The sequence below is a fragment of the Uranotaenia lowii genome, chromosome 2 (genome assembly GCF_029784155.1).
Source record: "Uranotaenia lowii strain MFRU-FL chromosome 2, ASM2978415v1, whole genome shotgun sequence".
NCBI lineage: Eukaryota > Metazoa > Arthropoda > Insecta > Diptera > Culicidae > Uranotaenia > Uranotaenia lowii.
Window position 1 is genome coordinate 119,369,035 of NC_073692.1, and position 24,256 is coordinate 119,393,290.

Genomic DNA, 24,256 nt, shown 5'->3' on the forward strand with positions numbered 1-24,256 from the left:
TAATTGACGCGCGCGTATCAAGAAAAGTGATGATATGGTAGAAGATATTCTTAGACCGGTTAAGAAGAAACCAATCAAAGTAGTCATCAGAATTATCTCTGATAGATATTTCATATCGAGTAGTCGGCGGTAAATAAATAATCGGTTCGCGAGATTTCTGGCCAATGGTCAACATCGTATAGAATAAATAGCTTTTGGGTCTTGACTTCCATCGTTTCTTTCGATCACTCATATGGCATCAACACTTGCGAAACGATGGAGATTTCTGTCCGCAAACTCATTCACGACATTGACAACTAACTACATCTATTGTAGGCTCACCCAAGGCACCCCATTCACCTCTAAACGGAATTAGCCTCGATTCATTCATCTGTTCGGTTGATGATAACTATTCGGTTTATATCGGTATCGGCTCATTCGATTAATGATCCATATCCGTTTCTTCGACAACCTTATTCGCGATTTGCAGAATTCGGTGCACGTGCACAAAACTGATCAAATGTTTATGGAAGTTGTTGATTAATTGTTTTTGAACAGGACCATGAATAGTTGATCTCGTTCTATTCTCGAGTCAATTGAAGGGTGTTGTTTGGTTGAGGATTTTGGACATCGATTAAAAAAAATTAAAAAAAATAAAATTGTTTAAAAGTTCCTTCGAAGAATAATGGAGGCATGTTCGATTAACTGTAAATAAAAAAAAAAATGATGATAATGTTGACGATTATCGAATTCACCGAAATGAGCCAATGATGTTTTTGTTTTGCTTGAATGATTAAATAATTTAACGTTAAAATTCCTTTTAAATTTTTAGAGAAAAAAAAACCATTTGAATTATATAATCCCAATAGTTTTTTTTTTATTTGACCAGAGGGGGACTGTTACCAACTCGGTAACATTGTTTTTGTTTTTTTATAATATTTATTGATGGGTTGGAGCTAGGAATAAATATTATAAACAGCTAGCTCAAGGCAACGCAACGGCGTATTCAAATTTGAACACGTGGTCAGCGAAGAGTAGGCGAAAATCAAAACGCACAAGGGATGGACGGCTTACATACGCAACGCCTCAAAATACATGCGTTCTAGTAGAACGCATAGCCGAGCATCGAGACGCAGAGGTTTCTTGCTTAGGCAAGAGAGTTCACCAAGTCTCTTGGTTTCCGGCAGCGATCAAAGGCAGACGTGCTTAGTGAGTGCTCCAGAAGAACGACTACACAAAGCGATCCTCTAACAAATTCCGAAGGTTCCTATCGATCGACCGATATCGATAGCCAGTGGTCCGAGGCGATCGATAAGCGTGATTCCGAGGTGAGACGAGGCCGAAGCCAGAGGTTAACCATCACAAGCAACACCGACCAAACCCGTGTCCGAAAATCCAACCAGCGCGTTTGTTGGTGGGATTTACCCGTTCTGGTGTACCAGCGCATTCGAGTCGCGATCAACCTTGTGTGCGTGACCGCCCTCCGCGTGGCTCAAGCATTTTTGGTCCGCATCTCATCCAAGCCCGAGGTGTGCGCCAAACAAGCGCCAAGCCAGCAGCGCGAAGCAGATCAACGACGACCAGCCTTGTGTGCGTGATCCTACACTACGCGTGGCTTGGTGAGTCTGGTCCCATCCCAGCCGAGTGAGAGACAGAAACAGCCAGCCGTTAGCGTGGTGCGTGGTATCGCACTGCTCCCGTCCCATCCAGGCGTCTCCAAACGTTGCATCCGGTGCGACGACGGTCCAGCCGAGAGATCCCATAGGCGCGTGTGTGGGTCGCCTATCCAAGCCCGGTAGAGAGACCGGATTGTCCAGCCGTGCCGTGAGTGGGTGCGTGGTACCGCGCTTCCTCCCCCTGTCATCCAGGCATCGCCCGGTGTCTGACGATCAAGACGTTTGACCGAGTGAGCCGATTGCCACGCTACCATCCCGATCCCGTGTGCTTTCCATCCGACAGTAAGAATTCGCCGAATAAACCAGCTTTAAACCAAGGTAACTTTTTGTTGTAGGAATCCACCCATCCGAAAACTCCCCCAGCCTAACATACGCCCTGAGACCCAGGAACAAAAGAGGCCTTGAGCGCCCAAACCCGTTAGTCCCCGTGGCTTTAGACCAGGGACTGGGTGTTGCTGGGCAGCCCCTTCTGGGTTGACCCGTTCCTGGGGAAAAAGCAAAGTTTCAATACATAACATATGTACATGCTACCGGTGTTTTTCTTCCGCTTCCATGAATTCCTTGAAGTGTCTGTTTCGATATGCGTTGGCGGTTGTCATGTAACATTAAAGCTATCTGATCCAACTCTTTGGTAGATTGCTATCAATTTGGCTTAAAACTGATAGACATGTTTTGCAACGTTAAGCGAAGATATAAGAGATTTAATAAAATTCCTGTGCACTCAGGAAAACAATTTTCCGAAAATACCTTAAGAACCGCTTACTATTGTCAATCCAAACAAATGGCTCAGCTTCCGAAAAGATTTGTGCGCGTCTTTGATGAAAAAAGTCCGTTCAAACGGACCTACTGTCATGCAAATAATTTCACTGTTCTTCAAATGCTCGGCCCCATTCACAAAAAAAACGAAATTCTATGGCTCCCGGCTTCATCTATTGAGCAGTTTGTCTGATTTTATGATTGCGGTGTTTCGTTTCGTCCGAGTGGAATAGGCGAAAAAATAGAAAGAAGAAAATAGACGGAACCATCACAGGACCGAGATTGTCACAATGTTCCAGTATGTAGATAAACGGAGGGAAAGATGACTCCATAACGAGCTACCATTCACTGTGTTTTTCGACGAGTGCTAGATAAGAGATTTGTTGTATCAACAAAAGCCATCGGAAGTGTCTCTACAGCAAGCGGAGAGGAAAAGAAGACATTCGGCGAACAAAAGTAACAGTATGCACGATGCGGAAATAAGTCTGGGTCGGATGTTGATGATTTGAAGAAAAAAAAAAGTAAAAGCTCCGGAATTAGAATCTTTGACTGAAGGGGTTCGAATTGTTGTGTTCACTGAACGAGGTAAGCAAACCCTAAATGCTGATTATTTTTTAAGCTAATCATGTCCAAAAGTATTTAATTACCGAAATTTACCGAAAAAAGAACAACGAGTGATGAATCTTATCTTTTCGAAATCAAAGTAAACGTCAAAAAAGGATCACGAAAAAAATGTTGAACATTATCCGTAACTGATTACAACAGATGATAACGTCTACACAGTAAGTGTTTTCCTAGAAGCAACTAATAATGATTATATTCCGAATACATATGACAGTACGATATTGTGTAATTTTTTGTACAATGTCGAACATGTTTAAGAGTGTAGCTCAAAATGATTTAAAAAACAAAAGTTTGCAAAAGAAACAATAAGCTCAAATTTGATAAATATTTGAGATACCAAAACGAGCTGATCCCGTAAAAGTATTTTGTTTTCTTGAAATTCCTAAAATGTGAATAATTCTATATCCCATCTCGATCAGAAAGCATATCAAAATCAATACACAAGCCCATCTCAACGAGATATTATTATCTTATTCATATATAGCTTCGATTTCAAAATTGATCCTACGAATACCATCTAGTATAATTATATCTCATTTTGATAGGAAAAACTTAATATCAAATTATCTTATGTTGATATAATTTTGTTATTCTCTTCTAACCAGGATATTATGTAAAACATAGCAAAAAAAATCTAAATCCTTAACAACACTGAAATTAAAAACATTACAAATTACATGACGAAGAACGCGATTTATTATTATAAATTTTGTTGAAAACGCAGGTTTCAGTGGTGGAATAGAGTTATCTTTATTCATGTTTCGTTTGTGAGGCCAGTAGAATACAACTATACGGGCGAAGACAGACTTACCGTCTGCTGACGTTTCGTTGACCACGAAACTAGATTCCCGAAGATCATGTAAGCGTAACCGGATACAGATCTTCGATCATCGGAATCTTCGGCGTAATCTGCATCAGCATATCCGATTAGTGGTTCCGGTGTCACGTTTCTGCGGTATACCAACGCCATAATGGTCTTACGTCGAAGGTATCGCAGAAAACGCTTCAGGCCTCGCCAGTGGCTATCCGCTGGGCTGGGTTGGTATTTACTTAGTGCGCTAACCGCTGCACAAATATCTGGTCTCGATGATATCGCCAGATTCTGCAAACAACCGATCAAATCGTTGAACGGCTGCTCGGTGATAGCCTCACCATTATTCAGCTGCGTCTGTCGAACGTTCGTGTCAGAGACAGAATGGGTTTCCTGTAACCTGGGATAAGCTAACCGCTTCCCAAATCTCCGCTATCATCGAAAACAGCAAACAACCGATCAAATCGTTGAACGGCTGCGCAGTTCGTTCAGCCCGAATCTCGTTCTCTTTCATGGCAGCGGTGGTCTTCCGGAAAAACAGTCCCTTTGGTCCATGAGCCTGCTGACGATTCGAAGTTGCTCTTCCTCATCATCAGCGACTACGTTAGCTACGTAGCGTTGATTAGCTTCTCGCGTCTCTGGGACGGCTTGGGATTGACGGAATCTTGATCATCATCGCCATCGTCGTCATTGCTACCTTTGAAGTCGCTCTCGTTTCACACCCTACGCTGACGGGCACCAGAATCGCGAATCTTGCGTTGACTCTGGTGGCTGATATCCTCAGCGTGCAGCGTACAACATATCTTGAGTGTTGTGTTCTGGTATCCCTAGAAAAGCATCCTCTTGTAGATAACAAAGCCCTCTCTCGGTGGCTCCGAGAACTAGCCTGACTTCGATCGGCAGCACTCGTCCTAAATGCTGCAAAAATCAAGAAGTGGTTGAAATCGGTGGCAACTAACCGTCGCCTGAACCACCTCCTCCGCAGCACCCGGAACAACTTCCAAATATTGAAGACAAGCTCGCGCATGCTAACCACAGCGCAGCTTTAAAGCATGAAAACGATCTTCTCGGATTGCAGCTTCATAGACTGTCGTCCCGCTGCTTCAATGCTTCGAGCGCTACGAAAAGCCGGAGAGCAACGTTTAGCAGCATGAGCCCGATCTGGCTCTGATGCGTTGCTGAAGTTGCTGGCAACTAAGTATAGCCCAAACCACTTCCTCCAATAGTCCAGAAATTGCTTCCAGCTGTGCTCGAGCATGCTAACAGCAGCGCACAGCCAGAGCACGAGAGTAACCCTCTCGGCTAGCAGCTCCAAATAACTCCTCCAGGGTATTCCTCCAGGTGGACCTTCGAACCTTTGCGCTGCTCGGTTGCGGATCCAGAGACTCCTCCCGACCGTCGGACGTGAGCTCACGCATGCTAACCGCAGCGTGGCTCTTGGCGGCATCGAGAGTAACCCTCTCGATCCACGAACCTTTCCGGGCTCAACCTCTGGCGGTACCTCCTGGCTGGCCTGGGACATCTCGCTGCCTGGTGGTTCTCTGGCTGGTCCCTCTGGGCTGGGTCGTCTCAATGCTGGCGTGTCTTTCTGGCTGGTGGTCCTCTGGCTGCTGGCTGGTCCACTTGCTAACCGCAAGTACGAAACTTGAGAGTACCCCACTCTAACTAACTCAAAAATCTCCAACCCAGACGTATCTGGGCCCATAACCTGTTGAAAACGCAGGTTTCAGTGGTGGAATAGAGTTATCTTTATTCATGTTTCGTCTGTGAGGTCAGTATAGAACACAACTATAGGGGAGAATGAGGATACTTGATCCCTGAGGATACTTGATTCCTTAGCTGTATCTCGAAACTGGAATGTCTTAGAAAGATCAAATGTTCTAGAAAAATGTGCCAAAATGTGCAAAATAAAAATGCTTGTAGTTTAAAATTTTTTAACAAAATAATTGTTTGAGTAATTGAACTTTGTTTGAAAAATTTCACAAAATGTAACTTGAAGATCTTTGTTCATCACTTTAAAATGTTCCTTACATGGGAAAATTATGATAAAAATATTTGTTCCAATATATCAATCGTTCGAGCGTAAAATGAACTTCATAATGCCATATTTTCAAAGCAATGGAAAACAATCAACTTTTTTCAGAAAAAGTTTTCTAAAATGTTGATTATGGGTACAATTGATCCCCTAGAGTTGGGTACAACTGATCCCCCTTCCAAACGGCATATTCTTCTTCTGAATTGATCGTTATGATTCCTGATTACGAAATTACTAATATTTATCCAAAAACTAATATTTATTAAACAATTGTCTGAAGAAAAGAGCAAAAATAATTAATTTTCTCTTAGTTATGAAAAATAGCGCCTTTAAGTATGCAATGTTATTAGCGTTGAGACAAAGTTATAGAATTTTCCTTCTTATGTCTGCTATAAATTGTGAAATGAGAACAAACATGACCAAAATAGTCAATTAACATTCTCTCTTGGGGTTCTGTTTGATTTTTATACAAGGATTAGGGCTTCCTGAATAAAAGATCAAGTCTCCTTCAATAGGGGATCATGTCTCCCCTAACTTCAGAAAAATCGCAATTTTTTTACTCCCACGAAACTGCTTCTAGTTTATTAACGGGTTCAAGTAGCGTTCTAATTTTTGGAGCATTGAAACTTGAAGTTACAAGCTGTCAGAAAATGTCAAAGACGGCGAGTTGCTAAATTTTTCCAACAAGATATGGTGAAAATAAAAAAGGGGATCAAGTATCCCCACTCTCCCCTATAAATTAGCGATAGCTAATTGTCCCTTTCCACTTCTTATATTCCCTAATCGAGAAAGTACTCATTTCTCAATGAGTACTTTGATATTCTTACCCAGAATATCTGGCAACATTGTTGTGTTACCACGAACCCAATTTGAGTATTCTCGCCTAACCGTGTGATGATGTAAACATTTGTACCGCGTTTATCATCATCACTTGTCACAAGCAATCATTGAGCTATTGTTCTCGATTGCGAATTGAACAACAAGAAAGAGGAACCAAAACAATGTTTTGGTTCTGCTCGCAGCAGAAATCAGTTGCTGCTATAAACCTAAAGGTCGCCGGAAAGAAAACGTAAGTTTCAACAAATTTAAAGATAAAAAAAGTTGAATCCTCTATAGCACTGAATTAAACTGAAATAAATATTACTTAACACGGAACACGTTTAGTTGATGTAAATTTCATCATATCTGATATAAATAGAAAGAAGCATCACATATGACAGATGTGCGCATTAAACATTCAAGCCTGTGATATTTTACATTTATTTAATATTTTACACGTTTGTTGAAGTTTACAGACGTGTAATATTTAACTCGCACTGAATATTCCGTCATATTTGATGCTTCTTTTTCGTTACATCATATGTGGTGTAGTTATAAACTATGCGGTAAGTTATAAACTACAGGATGGAGAAGCAAAACTATTGGCGTATTTTTTTTTTTTTTGATTCCGGATTTGGCTCTGGAACCGTCAGAATAAAAAAGCATGTTTCGGGTTTCGAGTTATTCCATATGTAGGTGTACGTGAGAACGAGCGCAATGTTTACATGCAGCTGTCATTTTGTTCTCCCTTTTGGATTTCTTCATTCGGTTCTTCACATCCGGATTGCCGTTTTTCGTGTCCGGATGGCACTGGACTGCAGATAGTACGATTTTGCTTGGCTGAGAGGTTCAAAATCGCGGCAATAATCATTTGCCCGTTCATTATTTCAACTGTTTTGTTTTCAGCTGTTTAATGTTTTGACAACAACGTTGAGAGTATTGGTGAACTTCTCGCAAAACTGACTTTTTTCTCAGGGCGACTCCGTCCCTTTTTCGAGCGAACCTAGGTTGCCTCTCGAGCAATAAATGAGCACGATGACAGCAGTTAGAGCGAACCTAGGTTGCCTCTAGTTTGCCTCCAGGTGAAAAAAAATACGGTATATATGAGTTTATTGCCTTCACAGAAACAACAAGGAAAGCAGCAGCAGTAACAAAAACAGATGACAGGATGTTATCTGCTTCTCCGTATAAACTAAGTCTTAAAATTTAACGCGTCTTCAAAATTTTACACGTCTTTAATTTTTTATATGTACGTCTTTAAAATTTTACACGTCCTTAGAATTTTAAAAATCGTTTAAATTTTACACTCCTGTTGAAATTTATATGCGTGTAATATTGAACTCGCACCGAAAATTCCGTCATATTTGATGCTTCTTATTATTAACATCATATATTATGTAATTTTACAGATTTTTTTGGTAGTAAGTAGTTTCCTCTTCAAATATATTATAATACGCTACTCATTATGTCTGTGACATATTGTAGAGACATAAGATCGATCCTTTTTTGCTTCCCCAAAATTTGGTAGCGTGTACAAATTAACACATATATATCATGTTTAGTATCAATTTTTCACATCAATCCGATGCTTTTCAACGACAACATCGCAAATTCAGATAACAGATGAAATAGTTCAACCCTTTTCTCGCCCCTTGGTCCTAAATCTTAAAACATGAATCAATTGATCGATTCTTATAATTTGGCCCTGCTCGTGTTCGATGTATTGTTAAGTAATATGAAATACAAAAATGAATGAAAAGCGATAATCCTTATATTTGCAACGAAAACGGCACAAATTTACTTAATTGTTTTTGTTGTGATATTGAATGGTTTGATGTGACTTAATAACACGGAAAATAAAAGAGGATTCTTGGATAAACTGCAATAAGAAAATGTTTAACCAATTCAGCAAGAAAGGAAGATTGCGTGTTTTAAAATCAGCAAATATTTTAGTTTCAAATCCAGTGAATATTATATAAATATCAGATTTTTTTCACTTAAAAATGCATACCTAGTAAATCAAATTCAACTTCATATTTGTGATTTTAAGCAAAATTGTGTTTACTGATTTTGAAACTATGAAGGCGAATTAACAATCAAAATTATAAATCTGCGATCTCTTGCAATTTAAAATCTTCAAAAAATACTCAACTTGATATTTTTACCTTCATTGTAAATCTGAATCTGAATCTCGAATATTTATTTGAAAATGAATTCTAAACCTGAATTCAAGTTTTGATTTTTTATTCTCTTTCTGAATTTCAATACGATTTATGATATGTAAAAAAAGAGGATTCTAAACCAAAATTCCAGATCAGAATTTTAAATATGAGCCAAGAAGTGAAATTTGTTTCGGAGCCCTCAATCATTAATTCATAAATTATATTCTGATATTTTGGGTTTCAATAGAAATTCATTATTAAAGTTTATATTTTTTTGATATCTGAATCTGAACTGAAGTATGAGTTGTGAATGTTGAATCTGATTGCTAGTTTTCAGTTTTGGATCGCAAGTTTGAAAACCTTGATATTGAATATCAAACAAAAACTTAGCATGGTTTCTTACTTTCTTTCATGTTCGGAAAATAATTATCTAAATATTGAAAATTCATATGAGTTTCGAAAATCATGAACCAAATTTTAAATGGAATGCTTAACCAAATTTGAAGCAGAATTACAAAAAACTAATATTTCGAATTTTTGAATGATTCGAAATGTAAATCATGATGAAAAAAAACGTGATCGTGATCATTTTATCTTCTATGTGTATTCGGAAAAGTTTCACAGTACAATGAATTCTACAAAAATGTTATGATTTTTTGTTTATCCCCCAATAAGTGAGATAAAAAATCTAACTTCTAACTCTAAAATCTAAATCTAACTAAGTGAAATTGCCATTTAAAATGCCAATGTATGTAACTTTGTCTTGAGCTTCTGGTTTCTAAAAACATTCATCTTTTGAGTTACAGTTTAAAACTGAAAAGGACCTTTAAAACAGTTTTTTATCATAACTTTTTTCTGGTAATTTTAAATTTTTCAAAACATTCAACAAAGTTTTTCAAATAAACAAAATACATTTTTTAACGTTGTAAGCATAAAAAATGTAAGCTTTTATAGCTTAATTGAGAAAATGCATAAAATTGGTGCCTTTTCCGCCTCAATTTCGCCTAAAATCAGCAACTTTCGTCAGCTTGCACTATATGCAAATCGATTATCAAGGTTTTGTCCATAAAACACTGCAAAAATTGTGTGTATCCACGAGATACATCTTCTTTGCTTTGCCATTTCATCATTTTTTCGTAGAGCTCATTGTAATGTAAATCTTCTTCGAAGATACCTAGAAGATAAACTGTAAAACAAAAAAAAAAATTAGCAACGTTTTTCACATTTTGACCACTGTGCGCTGCAAGCTTTGTATGGAATTTTCAAATTTTGAAATTTTGACACCCATAACTTTTTTGGTTGTTTTTGCTTCTTGAAATAGCAATAAAAATTTAGGAAGCGATCCGTCCAGGCCTGAAATAGCGCAACGATTTTTAATTTTGTAGGGATATTTTTATGGGAAAACAAAATATTTCATTCAAAAATGTACAGAGATGTACTAAATGTTCCAATAAATATAACTTAGGATGAAAAATATTTCTTAATTCTTGCAGTACATTTCATGTGAACTAAGCACAAACATAACCTATACCCCAGAAAAGATATTCGATGTTTCACAAAAAAAAAATTCAAAAATTATTTTTTTTAATTTTAAGGTTTTTGACTGCTTATTTGAAAGCTGTGTAGCCGTAGTATAAGAATGAAAATCTGATAGAAATGCTTTGCAAAGCATGGAAATTTATTGAACTATATAACCTTTGCAAAAACATTTCTTTTTTTTTCGATTATAGTCGTTTTACCATCTTTATGGCATTCGTGACTTTATCAACGATGCAGTTGGCGGATCGTTATTGAAAAACTTATCCGGTAAAACTGTGTTCGATGTTTGCTCTTGGGCTCGAACTCGCGGACATCGGCTCAGGAGACAACAGACTTGCCAACTGAGCTATATCACAAGCCCAAAAACATTTCTTGAAATTTTAATAAACTGTAGCAAACAAAGTCTGCCATTTTTAAATACTTTTCAATGGATTCAGATTTTTTTATTTTAAAATGGTTATAACTTTTTGATGAAAAGCTTAGCTGCTTGTTATGCTGGCAAAAAATGAAGCTTAAGAATAGTCAACGAAACCAATAATCAAAGACCAACTTCATTTCAATCTTATTTAAATTTCCTGGAACAATTAATGTGCAAAAATTTCTTCTTCCATACCAGATTCCATGAAAAATTGAATCGCGTTGCGCTAACTCAGAGATCAACTAAATCATCTCAAATTTTACACTGATGCATGGAGACTCAAAAGGCAATAAAAAACATATAAGAGCAAAAAGTCATTTTTTGGAGTGCTCTAATAAACAAACATATGTAGGTTTTTGGATAAAGATATGGCAATATCGTGCTGAGCAACTGCTAAAAACTTAGCATGGTTTCTTACTTTCTTTCATGTTCGGAAAATAATTATCTAAATATTGAAAATTCATATGAGTTTCGAAAATCATGAACCAAATTTTAAATGGAATGCTTAACCAAATTTGAAGCAGAATTACAAAAAACTAATATTTCGAATTTTTGAATGATTCGAAATGTAAATCATGATGAAAATAAACGTGATCGTGATCATTTTATCTTCTATGTGTATTCGGAAAAGTTTCACAGTACAATGAATTCTACAAAAATGTTATGATTTTTTGTTTATCCCCCAATAAGTGAGATAAAAAATCTAACTTCTAACTCTAAAATCTAAATCTAACTAAGTGAAATTGCCATTTAAAATGCCAATGTATGTAACTTTGTCTTGAGCTTCTGGTTTATAAAAACATTCATCTTTTGAGTTACAGTTTAAAACTGAAAAGGACCTTTAAAACAGTTTTTTATCATAACTTTTTTCTGGTAATTTTAAATTTTTCAAAACATTCAACAAAGTTTTTCAAATAAACAAAATACATTTTTTAACGTTGTAAGCATAAAAAATGTAAGCTTTTATAGCTTAATTGAGAAAATGCATAAAATTGGTGCCTTTTCCGCCTCAATTTCGCCTAAAATCAGCAACTTTCGTCAGCTTGCACTATATGCAAATCGATTATCAAGGTTTTGTCCATAAACAAAGTCTGCCATTTTTAAATACTTTTCAATGGATTCAGATTTTTTTATTTTAAAATGGTTATAACTTTTTGATGAAAAGCTTAGCTGCTTGTTATGCTGGCAAAAAATGAAGCTTAAGAATAGTCAACGAAACCAATAATCAAAGACCAACTTCATTTCAATCTTATTTAAATTTCCTGGAACAATTAATGTGCAAAAATTTCTTCTTCCATACCAGATTCCATGAAAAATTGAATCGCGTTGCGCTAACTCAGAGATCAACTAAATCATCTCAAATTTTACACTGATGCATGGAGACTCAAAAGGCAATAAAAAACATATAAGAGCAAAAAGTCATTTTTTGGAGTGCTCTAATAAACAAACATATGTAGGTTTTTGGATAAAGATATGGCAATATCGTGCTGAGCAACTATCATGAACAATTTAGAAGGAGAACTTGAATTTTTAAAGTCTAGGGATCAATTAATCAATTTTAGAAAAAATGCTTGAAAAAGGTGTGAGTAAACCATTACACAATCGGAAAATTTTCTACAAAATCCAAAAAAAAAACGAAGCCGCAGATTTTATGACCTGAAATAATACACTTATCTTACGTGAAATTTTCTCAGGAGATCAAATCTGCCGTCGAAATTGGCCAAAAGCTATCTAAGACAGATGTTATATGACCTGAATTGACCAGAAATAAGCTATTTTTCTTATTTTTCTGAGATTGTAGGTCATTGCAATTTCATAAACGAGTTGAAAGGTCTTAAAACACTCAAAAGCTCTGTAATGGATCATTTACAGATGAGAAGATCTTAAAAAGCGATTACTGCTACAGATTTTTTTTTGATTTTTTTTTCAAATAATTGCTTTGTATCTTATTTGATTGTTGATTAATTTTAACAAAATAAACACCAAACTAAGGCCTAAGAAAGCATACAATAATGTTAAAAAATTTAGATCGATCGATTTTATACATGTGCCAAAAAAACACTTTTGTACAGAAATTCAGCTTTCCAAAAAATTAATTGATCAAAATTGCATGGAAGAGGGCACATTTAAAAGGCCTGTTACCCATGTATCACTTCATAACTCTTCATGAAACTTTCACAACACATTTGAATGTTTCCCAAAAACAGATTAAAGGAAAAGTTTTTTGACTCAAGTTCATTTTCACGATGCTAGGATTGTTTTTTACTGATTAATGAAATGCAAATAACACATCACTCAGATGTCTCCGGTCAAATCTGATGGCAGATTTGAACTCCTGAGTTAATTCACATTAGATTAGTGATGTTTAAGGCCATTGCTTATGCAGCTTCGAATTTTTGGGGATTTAAGGTCCAATTTTCCTCCATTATGCATTGAATAGCTTTGAAAATTTTGTATTATCTATATATATTCCATATTTTTCTCCATCGATTTACATTTTAAAATGTTGAAGGGGTTGAAAATGATGAAAACAGATATTTTAGTCAAATTTTATTGAATTTGTGAAACAAATTCCAATAATTCAAAATTATATTTATATTTTTTTGCAAACTTACAGCAAAGTTATTTTGCTTCATTAAGCCCATTTTTCTGGAGCACTTGATCTTTGAAAAATCCCACTAAGAGTTATAGCAGAGGAATTCTGCCACACAACTCGTACTACATGTGTTTGTGGCTTAATTTGGATGCAACTTTTAATTAACAGTAGCTAGGTTACCGTGAGCTTTTTTCAAAGACTTAAAATTTTATATTTCAGAAGATCAAATAAGTTCAAATTGAGCGAACTTTGGAATGAATCACTGGATGGTTAGAATCAGCGTGAATGTGTCAACTATATGTATCAGCATCTTTTCAGTAAATCCGTACACTTTCGAGACCGATAATTTTATTATTTCATTGTTTTTTTTTTTGTTAGTTTCTTATTTCCGATTTCATTAAAACATTTCAGATGGGGAAACCAACTCCGTTCCGTTATGTTTCTGTTTTAGTAAAATTTTCGTTACAAGTACTACGGTTTTTATATAAGAATGGATCCAGCTCTTATTCAGCTAGAATATTTTTTTACAATGCGGCATTCACAATCAGGATAAAACGGATAATTTATGGTAGAACTACCAATGCTTTAAAAACAATAAAATTTATAACCTCCGTTGTGACGAAGTAATATCGAAAATTTCACCATTCTTTTTAACACGTTGACGGACAGTAGAAACAAGTGAAATTCGAAAATTGAAACTATATGCATAAACATGCATTCTTGAATTGCGACGAATCAGAGGGATACGACGGAGGAGGGTACACCTACCCTACTAAATTTTTTTTCGAAAACATGACACTAGGCTTCTACTTGTACGCTGGTAAATGCACATTTGTGCTGCTACAGCCGCAGTGTCTTGACGGCTATAGACGCAACTGTCCGTCAACGTGTTAATTTGAAATATAAACAAAATATTTACGTAATTTGTAATTTATGACACGATCAGTACGCATTTCTTGATGAAATCCAAAACGGGAAATATAGCTCTTTTGTGACTTTTTGTGAAAATTTTACCGACTATAATGAAACCCCAATTTTGTCACCTTCATTTTGCATTTTACGGTGGCAAATTAGGAAGAGTGACAAAATCGGGACTTTTTTTAATTTTTTTTTTTTGGTGGAGTAATGTAGTAATGTAATGTAGTAATGTGTAGATCATCAAAAACGATAATATGTTCAAGATTAAAGTTCGAAAAACATTTCCCAGCAAACATAAAATCGTATCAGAAATGATAACTGAAATCGTATAAAATGTCGTCTAAAGTCTGTTTCAGTCGGTATGATAGAAATTCCGGCTTGTTTGAAAATTTTGAAATTGTTTTGCTCCGGCACGGGCTTCAAGTGAGAAAATCATCGTCATGTTCTCTCTGCAACCAGCGGTGCATTCAGAACAAGATGTGAATTGAGTAATATTGACTAATGAGAGAACTGGAAAATATGATAGCAAAATCTAGCGCTCTCTTGTCTTTTTCCAATAGGAACGAATAAGGAGTCGGATAACGCCCAATTGGTGTGTGAAATTTATGTATGTAAATTGCCTCCACTTTGGTAGATAATTGCTATTTTTTTCAACTTTCATACGATATTATATAATATATTTGACGTATATCAAAACAGCATAAGAATATAGCTACCAAAGTTTTTGCTGGGATCATTGATGAATGAATGGATGCACGATTCTTGGGGTGAGGTACATTGAAAAGTTATTTTGCTGTCCTGGCAGAAAATTATTGTGATTTTCGAGAAACGACGTTCCTTGGAAATATCAGTTCAACCTTGCAGTAGCAATTCCAAATCTAGAATCAGCATCATTGAACTCCAGATCATTCGTGAGAATTCCGAAAACATTCCCTTCTTGCGAAAGACCAACAAGCTCTAAGCTAGTTTACTAAACACATGTTTTTGTCATATCGATAGAAAATTAATTTAATTGAATTTTCCAACTTTTATATTGCTTAAATTGGGATAAAAGACACCATTTTAAAAACAAATTTAGTCATTTTTTTCTTAAAAGTTGTGAGATGTTATACACAAATCTTTTTCACGTCTATCATTCTCTTCTCTACCAGAATGAGTTCGGGTAACAATTGGAGATGTGTTGAAATTAGGTTTTTTTTGCTTTGAAATAAGTATGGTGACAAAATCGGGTAAAAAATATGATAAAATTTGGGTAAGACAAATCGGGGGTAGACAAAATCTGTGCATGACAAAATCAAGTATTCACTGTATTTACATTTTTGTCGTTCAAATATGCTCATATCTGTCAAAGTATAGAAAAAAATTGCTGAACCAAAAATTACGATAAGCTAGAACATGTTAGTCAAAAACTTTATTTATGATCATCTAGAATTGGAGCAATTTTTTTCATTGAAAATCGCCCTAGCCTATTCAATCAATCCACAATAGATACACACAACGTAGTCGTTTGGTCGATGATTTGCACTGTGTGTGGTAAATATGGAGGAGAGAACATAAAATGGCACACATGGTTCAAGAGCATCTTGTTCAAGGGCTTTGAAGTAGACCTAATTCAATGCTTGTCTATATTTATGCTCTCAGCTCCATTCATCTTCCCCCAGTTTGGTTGATGGATGTACAAAAGGATACACCGTTGACGAACAAAAGAAAATGTCCGCCCTATTTATAGAATTGATAATTCCCGAGTACCTGAACACATAAAGGTAAAATACTTGCGGGGGACTTTCGCCGTTAGATGTTTGAACAAGGTATTTATAAAAGTAGCAGGACTTGATGGAAAAGTTGAACATAAACACCTACCTCATCCCATTTGAGAAACTTTTCGCCATCCTGCAGGGCTTTGGGGACATCAATGCTCCCAAGTTTGACAGCCGTTGGATTTACGATGCTTTGGCCGCCGGTATTCCTGGGAGATTGTTGCTGTTTGGATGCAACATCTGCACTCAACGTTGTTGAAGATGCCATTTTTTCAGATTATTTTATTATTTTATTTACCAACTGACAAAACTTGCAAACTCACTTATTCTCTCTCAATGCAAAAATTTACGAATACATTATGCAATAGCTTTCATGGCTTTAATCAATTTGTTGTAGCAATTAAACCCGCAAACACTCGCAACCGCACAGCAAAGTCATTTTCTTCGCACACCATTATCTAATTTCAATCAACTCAACACATGATAATCGTTCTTTATTGCAGTTGGATTAATTTTCCATTACCACTTGATTGGTTTTTTGGCACACGCGGTGCGTTTTTCACGTCTGCCCCACTTTGACTTCCGTTAATCTCGCACCAGCAGACAAATGGTGATTAACATAGTTTGAACGAATCTTCCTTCAATAATCGGATTGTGGTGATTTGATTCTTGGAGCACTAACTAAGCGAGAACCACCGTTGGATTGTGAAAAGTGCGGAGGTGTTTCACGACCGGGAACTCTCTGGAGCGGAGGTAAAAATGCAGAAAATCAGAAGCGTGGTGTGGAAAGTTTGGTATCTGGAAAAGAGCTAAAAAAGTCTAGATTAGAACAATTAATGCATTTACGTTTTATTCTTAATCGAAACAATATTCAACTTCAAAGGTGAGATCATCAAAGTCAAATGTTAACACGAAAGTAGGCACCTATATAAAGAAAGATTTTAGGAAAACACGCAGAAAATTTCCTTTAATGAATCATTTTTCTAATAAAGTTTAGAATGTTCAACCTTTTTCCAGTCAAAAAATATGAACTTTATACTACCTTCCAGTAATGTTTAAGATATGGAAAAATGATTGGCGAATGATAAAAAAGACAAAATTGACAAAATTGACAAAATTGACAAAATTGACAAAATTGACCAAATTGGCAAAATTGACAAAATTCACAAAATTGATAAAATTAACAAAATAAACAAAATTAACAAAATTTAAAAACCTGACATAGATAATTGACGAAATTGACAAAATTGACAAAATTGACAAAATTTACAAACCTAACAAAATCGACAAAATTGACAAAATTGACAAAATTTACAAAATTGACAAAACTGACAAAATTGACAAAATTGACAAAATTGACAAAATTGACAAAATTGACAAAATTGACAAAATTGACAAAATTGACAAAATTGACAAAATTGACAAAATTGACAAAATTGACAAAATTGACAAAATTGACAAAATTGACAAAATTGACAAAATTGACAAAATTGACCAAATTGGCAAAATTGACAAAATTCACAAAATTGATAAAATTAACAAAATAAACAAAATTGACAAAATTTAAAAACCTGACAAAAAAGACAAAATTGACGAAATTGACAAAATTGACAAAATTGACAAAATTTACAAACCTAACAAAATCGACAAAATTGACAAAATTTACAAAATTGACAAAACTGACAAAATTGACAAAATTTACAAAATTGACAAAATTGACAAAATTGACAAAATTGACAAAATTGACAAAATTGACAAAATTTACAAAATTGACAAAATTGACAAAATTGACAAAATTGATAACATTGACAAACTTGACAAAATTGACAAAATGGACAAAATTGTCAATATTGACAAAATTGACAAAATTAACAAAATCGACCAAATTGACAAAATTGACAAAATTGACAAAAATGACAGAAATGACAGAAATTACAAAAATGACAAAAATGACAAAAATGACAAAAATAACAAAAATGACAAAAATGACCAAAATGACAAAAATGACAAAAATGCAAAAATGACAAAAATGACAAAAATTACAACAAGAACGCCAAAATGTTAATTCTATCCTTTCTAGAGGTACAGAATTTATGAATGATCTCCGGATTGCAGAACCAGAAATGTCAATCTTTATAAGACCTGAAAGCTGTCCATGGAAACGTACAAAAATACATATAGATAAAAGTTTGCACTTGCACATCAAGAAAGGGAAAAGTGTCAATGAAATTCGACAACTTTTCACGCAGCTGAAAAATACTTCTTTTAGAATTCATAAAGCTATATATACAGATGGCTCAAAACAGGATTCCAGATGTGGTTTCAGTGTAGTATGTGATCAAATTGTGATAAAAAAGCGAATAAACAACACTTGTAGTATATTCGCAGCGGAGAGCAGAGCGGTAGAATGTGCTCTTGAGTGGATTGGGGAACAAAATAGTTTAGGCGCTTATGTGATTTGTACAGACTCGATGAGTGTTATAAATAGTCTAGAAAAATATAAAATCAAGTCCAAATGGAAAGACAAGATTCAGAGTATGTGCTATGAATACTCTAGAGCTGGTAATCAAGTTTGTTTCTGCTGGATCCCTAGTCACTCAGGAATAGTTGGCAATGAAAGAGCTGACCAGGAAGCGCGAAATGCATTGGAATTGCCCGAAGAACATCAGGGAATAGTTGAATATAAAGAATTCGTGAAAGTAATCAAAATGCAGGTACTCTATAAATGGCAAGCTGAATGGCATAACACTTCGAACAACAAACTGCGAGAAATTAAGAATGTTGTAACACCGTTCAAATCAGTATTCTTAGGCAATCGGCGAGAAGATGTTGTTCTTGCTCGACTTCGGATTGGACATACACTTTTGACACATCGATATCTGCTGGACCGTACAGAGAGGCCTATTTGTGAGAGATGCAATGCAACCTTAACTGTTAAACATATAATTGAAAATTGTGAAGTACTAAACCAAGATCGGATGGATATAGGAGTATCACCGAACGTAAGAGAAGCTTTTGCAGATGATAAGGATAGGGTGCTAAAAATGCTAGATTTTCTCAAAAGGATAGGAATATTTGACAAAATTTAATATGTGTTAGCATTCAAGGCATATGTTTAAGTCATGTTAATTTCTAATTATTTTATCATTTTTTTTTCCAGACCCGAATGTAAAACAAAGGGTCTTTAAATAAATAAAAAAAAAAAAAAAAAATTACAAAAATGACAAAAAAGATAAAAATGACAAAAATGACAAAAATGGCAAATATGACAAAAATGACAAAAATAAAAAAAATGACAAATTGACAATTTTGACGAAATTGACAAAATTGACGAAATTGACAAAATTGACAAAATTTACAAACCTAACAAAATCGACAAAATTGACAAAATTGACAAAATTTACAAAATTGACAAAATTGACAAAATTGACAAAATTGACAAAATTGACAAAATTGACAAAATTGACAAAATTGACAAAATTGACAAAATTGACAAAATTGACAAAATTGATAAATTTGACAAAATTGACAAAATTGACAAAATTGACAAAATTGACAAAATTGACAAAATTGACAAAATTGACAAAATTGACAAAATTGACAAAATTGACAAAATTGACAAAATTGACAAAATTGACAAAATTGACAAAATTGACAAAATTGACAAAATTGACAAAATTGACCAAATTGGCAAAATTGACAAAATTCACAAAATTGATAAAATTAACAAAATAAACAAAATTGACAAAATTTAAAAACCTGACAAAAAAGACAAAATTGACGAAATTGACAAAATTGACAAAATTGACAAAATTTACAAACCTAACAAAATCGACAAAATTGACAAAATTTACAAAATTGACAAAACTGACAAAATTGACAAAATTTACAAAATTGACAAAATTGACAAAATTGACAAAATTGACAAAATTGACAAAATTGACAAAATTGACAAAATTTACAAAATTGACAAAATTGACAAAATTGACAAAATTGATAACATTGACAAACTTGACAAAATTGACAAAATGGACAAAATTGTCAATATTGACAAAATTGACAAAATTAACAAAATCGACCAAATTGACAAAATTGACAAAATTGACAAAAATGACAGAAATGACAGAAATTACAAAAATGACAAAAATGACAAAAATGACAAAAATAACAAAAATGACAAAAATGACCAAAATGACAAAAATGACAAAAATGCAAAAATGACAAAAATGACAAAAATTACAACAAGAACGCCAAAATGTTAATTCTATCCTTTCTAGAGGTACAGAATTTATGAATGATCTCCGGATTGCAGAACCAGAAATGTCAATCTTTATAAGACCTGAAAGCTGTCCATGGAAACGTACAAAAATACATATAGATAAAAGTTTGCACTTGCACATCAAGAAAGGGAAAAGTGTCAATGAAATTCGACAACTTTTCACGCAGCTGAAAAATACTTCTTTTAGAATTCATAAAGCTATATATACAGATGGCTCAAAACAGGATTCCAGATGTGGTTTCAGTGTAGTATGTGATCAAATTGTGATAAAAAAGCGAATAAACAACACTTGTAGTATATTCGCAGCGGAGAGCAGAGCGGTAGAATGTGCTCTTGAGTGGATTGGGGAACAAAATAGTTTAGGCGCTTATGTGATTTGTACAGACTCGATGAGTGTTATAAATAGTCTAGAAAAATATAAAATCAAGTCCAAATGGAAAGACAAGATTCAGAGTATGTGCTATGAATACTCTAGAGCTGGTAATCAAGTTTGTTTCTGCTGGATCCCTAGTCACTCAGGAATAGTTGGCAATGAAAGAGCTGACCAGGAAGCGCGAAATGCATTGGAATTGCCCGAAGAACATCAGGGAATAGTTGAATATAAAGAATTCGTGAAAGTAATCAAAATGCAGGTACTCTATAAATGGCAAGCTGAATGGCATAACACTTCGAACAACAAACTGCGAGAAATTAAGAATGTTGTAACACCGTTCAAATCAGTATTCTTAGGCAATCGGCGAGAAGATGTTGTTCTTGCTCGACTTCGGATTGGACATACACTTTTGACACATCGATATCTGCTGGACCGTACAGAGAGGCCTATTTGTGAGAGATGCAATGCAACCTTAACTGTTAAACATATAATTGAAAATTGTGAAGTACTAAACCAAGATCGGATGGATATAGGAGTATCACCGAACGTAAGAGAAGCTTTTGCAGATGATAAGGATAGGGTGCTAAAAATGCTAGATTTTCTCAAAAGGATAGGAATATTTGACAAAATTTAATATGTGTTAGCATTCAAGGCATATGTTTAAGTCATGTTAATTTCTAATTATTTTATCATTTTTTTTTCCAGACCCGAATGTAAAACAAAGGGTCTTTAAATAAATAAAAAAAAAAAAAAAAAAATTACAAAAATGACAAAAAAGATAAAAATGACAAAAATGACAAAAATGGCAAATATGACAAAAATGACAAAAATAAAAAAAATGACAAATTGACAATTTTGACGAAATTGACAAAATTGACGAAATTGACAAAATTGACAAAATTTACAAACCTAACAAAATCGACAAAATTGACAAAATTGACAAAATTTACAAAATTGACAAAATTGACAAAATTGACAAAATTGACAAAATTGACAAAATTGACAAAATTGACAAAATTGACAAAATTGACAAAATTGACAAAATTGATAAATTTGACAAAATTGACAAAATTGACAAAATTGACAAAATTGACAAAATTGACAAAATTGACAAAATTGACAAAATGGACAAAATGGACAAAATTGACAGAATTGACAAAATTGACAAAATTGACAAAATTGACAAAATTGATAACATTGACAAACTTGACAAAATTTACAAAAATGACAAAATTGACAAAATGGACAAAATGGACAAAATTGTCAAAATTGTCAAAATTGACAAAATTGACAAAATTAACAAAATTGACAAAATCTACCAAATTGACAAAATTAACAAAATTGACAAAATTGACAAAAATGACAGAAATGACAGAAATTACAAAAATGACAAAAATGACAAAAATGACAAAATTGACAAAAATAACAAAAATGACAAAAATGACAAAAATGCAAAAATGACAAAAATTACAAAAATGACAAAAATGATAAAAATGACAAAAATGACAAAAATGACAAAAATGGCAAATATGACAAAAATGAAAAAAATAACATAAATGACAAAAATAACAAAAAATCGAAAAATTACAAAAATTACAAAAAATTAAAAAAAAATCCAAAAATAACAAAAATGACAAAAATGACAAATATGACAAAAATGAAGAAAATTACAGAAATGACAAAAATGACAAAAATTACAAAAAATGACAAAAATGACAAAAAAGACAAAAATGACAAAAATGACAAAAATGACAAAAATAACAAAAATTACAAAAATTACAAAAATTACAAAAATAACAAAAATAAAAAGAAGAAAAAAATGACAAAAATGACAAAAATGACAATAATGACAAAAATGACAAATATGACAAAAATGACAAAAAATCACAAAAATCAAAAACTTTGACAAAAAGTTAATTTGTTTCTAAATCTGTAGGAAAGATTTGGATGAAATCTTTAGTTGATAGATTTTTTATTCTTTTTCCCCTTAAAAAAATAAGTGGACCTTCCTTGTTGAATATAAACTAATTCTGGAAGTGTTAGAAATAATACCAGACCTCTTCGTTTTTTGCTGTTTTACGTCTTGTTTTGAAAAGATCGATTTTCTTTTTATCACATCTTTGGTTGTGGAAAATGAAAGATAAGAAATGTTTACAATTTATTGATCGGTTCTAGCTCTTCAAATTCAAAGGCAAGGATTAAAAAACTCATTGATATGAGAGATCAAACTTGTCTCGCATCGTTTTTTTCTCATAAGGCGCTGGAACCAAGGTTGCCGAAAAAAAAATCTGTGTTTTTGAGAAAAATAATTCTGACTTTTTGTGATTTTACCCAAAAATTCTGGGATGGATTTCTGTGATGCTATTTCCTTGAATTTCATAGAATATTCATAAAGAATTGGGTCTTTTTTACATTTTAGTTGGTTAACATCAATTACCATTACCAATCTTATCTTTTCTCTTTCTCTTTCAAAGTAAGAAATCTAAATTTGATACTGTCCAAAAAAAATTAAATTTCGGAAATCCATTCAAAATTTAGAAATTTTGTGAAATCTGCAAAAATTTCAAAATTCTGTGTTCTGTGACACAGATTATGTGATGAAAATTTGCTCAAAATTCTTAGAAATTATAGATTTTTCTGTGACTTCGGCAACCTTGGCTGGAACACGCAGAAGTAACGAGCGAGAATCTCCTATGCTCACGCATCACTCGGTGAAAAAAAAACGGCTGTTGTTTCTTTTAATTTAGCTGGTTGCGCAGTTGATATTTTTTGCATCCAACTATAAATATAATAGACTTAACTATAAACTGATGATTGACCGCAATCAACTATGAATATAATAGATTCAACTATAATGGTGAAATTGATTCAACTATAAAGACGATAGATTCAACTACAATTGTATGATTGGTTTTATGCATTCAACTATAAATGGAATAGACTCAACTATACATTCCTGGTTGACCTCTCACATCCAACTATTAATATGATAGATTTAATTGTAATAGTATAATTGATTCAACTGTTAATATGATAGATTCAACTACAAATGTGTGATTGATTCTAGTTATGGAGCTATAAATAAAGTAAATTCAAGTATATTTTCATGACTGATTTTGGAATACTTAAATAAATAAATACAAATCCAAACACCACATGTGTTAACATAAGTGTATTTAAGTGTAAGCAGTAGGTAGCTGATATTCACTAATGGCAAAAATTTCATTGGAAAGCAGAAATGGCTATACAATGCAAAAACCGTAGATGTGCTGATTGCAAACACAATTATAGTATTCTTTATAACCATTATATTTTGTATACGTTCAGCAAATAACAAATAATTGAAATATGTATAAAACCAATATAAAAATAAAAATTAATGTAGGAAAAATACAAAAAACAAAAGTAAATTTTAATTTGAGCGCATGGAATCAATCATAGAAGTATAATTGATTCATAATCATAGTTAAATCAACCATGGCACTAAAGTTGAATCTTAAAAATATATGGTTGA

At 33.8% G+C, this 24,256-nt stretch overlaps 1 protein-coding gene across 3 annotated transcripts in view; it reads right to left on the reverse strand.

Moving 5' to 3' along the window:
- LOC129743736 (1-phosphatidylinositol 4,5-bisphosphate phosphodiesterase classes I and II) overlaps positions 1-16,899 on the reverse strand; it is a 373,988-nt gene extending 357,089 nt beyond the window's left edge. For all 3 annotated transcript variants that reach the window (XM_055735865.1, XM_055735864.1, XM_055735863.1), the window contains exon 1: positions 16,194-16,899. In XM_055735865.1, coding sequence (XP_055591840.1) covers positions 16,194-16,358 — 165 coding nt within the window. In that variant the 5' untranslated portion in view covers positions 16,359-16,899. The remainder of the gene's footprint in view (positions 1-16,193) is intronic.
- Positions 16,900-24,256: the final 7,357 nt, after the last annotated feature.